The sequence below is a fragment of the Panthera onca genome, chromosome D1 (genome assembly GCF_046562875.1).
Source record: "Panthera onca isolate mPanOnc1 chromosome D1, mPanOnc1 haplotype 2, whole genome shotgun sequence".
NCBI classification, from domain to species: Eukaryota; Metazoa; Chordata; class Mammalia; order Carnivora; family Felidae; genus Panthera; species Panthera onca.
The window spans coordinates 13,365,205-13,367,963 of NC_138348.1; the positions used below are offsets into that span (position 1 = coordinate 13,365,205).

The window sequence follows — 2,759 nt, forward strand, 5'->3', positions numbered from 1 at the left end:
ATGGAATTTAGAAATCAAACTTTGGTGACTGAGTTTTCATTTGTGGGCTTAACAAATTGCTTCCAGCACCAGGTTGTTCTGTTTGTGGTGTTTCTCTTGGTTTATCTGGTCACTCTTCTGGGAAATGTGGGGATGATCACCCTCATTTGGATGGATTCCCGGCTCCACACTCCCATGTACTTTTTTCTCAGCCACTTGTCCTTTGTGGATGTCTGCTCCTCTTCTGTCATTGGTCCCAGGATGTTGACAGACATCTTTGTGAAAAAAAAAGTAATCTCTTTCTTGGGTTGTGCTGCCCAGTTATGGTTTTTTGGTCAGTTTGTAGTGACAGAGTGTTTCCTGTTGGCCTCCATGGCTTATGACAGGTATATGGCCATCTGTAAGCCCTTGTTGTATACACTCATTATGTCCCGGCGAATCTGTGTGCAGCTGGTGGTAGGGCCTTATACCATGGGTCTTATGAGCACCATGACCCACACGACGTTCACCTTTCGCCTGCCTTACTGTGGTCCAAATACCATCAATCACTTCTTCTGTGATCTTCTTCCTGTTCTCTCCCTGGCATGTGCAGACACTCAGGTCAATCAGGTTTTACTTTTCATCTTGGCTGGAGCTCTAGGAGTGCTCAGTGGTGTGATCATCCTGGTTTCCTACATTTACATCGTGGTCACTATCTTGAGGATCCGCTCTGCTGAGGGGAGGCGCAAAGCCTTCTCCACCTGCTCTTCACACCTGACTGCTGTCTCCATCCTGTATGGGACACTCTTCTTTATCTACGTACGCCCCAGTTCTAGTTTCTCCCTGGACATCAATAAAGTGGTTTCTGTGTTCTACACAGCCGTGATCCCCATGTTGAACCCCCTAATCTACAGCCTGAGAAACAAAGAGGTCAAAGATTCATTCAGGAGGACGTGTGAGAAGAAGAATCTTCTTCTGAGTAGGTAAACTAGATGTCATTTGTACTACAGATTGAGAGGTGATATAGACACAAGATGTAGGGCATGGGCTGGGTGATGGGAGTCCTACCTTTGTGTTAAGATTCAATTTTTATTACTGTGTCATTGAGAAGTCACACAGCAGCTGTAGGTCACGATGTTCTCATTCAATGTTTTTATTTCTCAATTCACAGGACTAAAATGATGAGCTTTAAAGTGCATTGAGTGGCTTAGAGAACTCCAAAGCTTTAGAAAATATATTTTATAGTGGAAAATGAGATATGCTTTGTTATATATGAAATAAGTGGAAAAATCTTAACCAAAACACCTAAGAGTATCTCTGTTTTCCTTTACAAGATGTTGAGAACTGTCAATTCTTTGCAAGTTTACCTTTCATTATTTTAATAAAAATGGTATAAAGGGTATTTTTCTGGTGATATGTAACCATAGCACTCCCTAATGACACCTGCATGGTTGGAGTAGATATTTGAGAAAGGCCTTGTGTACCTGGTATAGTTTCTGCTCATAGTAACAACTTGTTGAGGTTTTGCCACTGTATTCATGTGATTCATGAATGTAAAGTGAGGACTGTATTGCACATCTTTAAGAAAGTGGTAGTAATTATTATTGTTATTTGTTGATTTTTTATGTCATCAGCAGGGAATTAATTTCCATTTTATAGATGATGGGCCTGATAGCTAAGAAGACTCAGTGGATTGCCCATGACTTCTTACTGTTCCCACATTTTTCTCTGTGCATACAATGTTCTTGCAACTCTCCTGTTTTGTTTTTGTTTTGTTTTGTTTTGTTTTTAACACAGCAACAAATGCTAGAATGATGTGATGGAACATGTGTCTTGTATAAATTGAAAACTCATACAGAATTTTAGTGCCTTCTCTTGAAGGTCTTCTTCCAGAGGCATTTAATTTTAATCTGCTGACTTTGAAGAATGTAAATAGCTTCTAATGCCTAGAATTTTGTCTTTATTTTTTTCCACATTTCTTCCCCATGCTTTCTGCCAGTAATGGTGCCTGTAATGGCTAATGACTCAGGATGAAATGCAGTAAGATGCCATTTAATTAAGAATGAATGGAACTCAGTTAATGGTGCAACATTTAATTAACAACTAATTGTTACATATGCCTCTTATGTGCCTGACACTTTATTGGGTGGTATTCATATTGAGTGAAAATATCTTCATGGAAGTTAGAGGCTTGTGAACAAACAAAAATAAAATTCAGTATGATAAATAAATAAATAAATAAATAAATAAATAAATAAATAAATAATTCGGTGTATATCCATGGTGATTTTTATGACAAAACCAATCCAGGAGCCAACATAGAGATTTAGGGTATCTTTAGAAAAGGGTGGTACAGAAAACTCTCTGTAAAGAGGAAGGGGCTAGAAAACAGGAATAAGTTGTGTTTTAGGTTAAATTTTCCGCAGAGGATGGATACCATGAGTTAGGTCAAGAAAGGAAAAAAGCTCTCCCCAAATAAGTAACCAAGTTTTCCAAGGCTGCGGGCAAAGACTGAGAGCTAATTTGTTCTGACTCTCAAGGTATTTTTCCTCATTGCCTTATGATATGCAGGTTGTGGGATGGGCAAGTTTGCATAGCACATAGTGCCTATTGGGAGAAGGGACTAATTATGAGCGGTATGAGTGCTGACGCAAACGATCACTTTTGAGCATAGAGTGAAATACTTGTTACCTCTCACCAGGTGACTCTTTGCTTCATCAATCTGTAAGATCTTCCAGGCATTTGATGCTGGGTTCATTGTGGTCTAGTTCCTCCTCACTCCGAGTCTCCATGCATCATGA

The 2,759-nt window shown here is 39.4% G+C and overlaps 1 protein-coding gene across 1 annotated transcript; it reads left to right on the forward strand.

Moving 5' to 3' along the window:
• LOC132677406 (olfactory receptor 5G25-like) lies at window positions 1-993 on the forward strand. The gene has a single exon (XM_060629242.3). The coding sequence runs from the start codon at window positions 1-3 to the stop codon at window positions 943-945; it is 945 nt and encodes a 314-aa protein (XP_060485225.3). The 3' UTR covers window positions 946-993.
• The last annotated feature ends 1,766 nt before the right edge of the window (window positions 994-2,759 follow it).

Excerpts from the sequence above, each read along its gene's own strand:
- LOC132677406 (XM_060629242.3), top strand. The coding sequence starts at position 1 with ATGGAATTTAGAAATCAAACTTTGGTGACTGAGTTTTCATTTGTGGGC.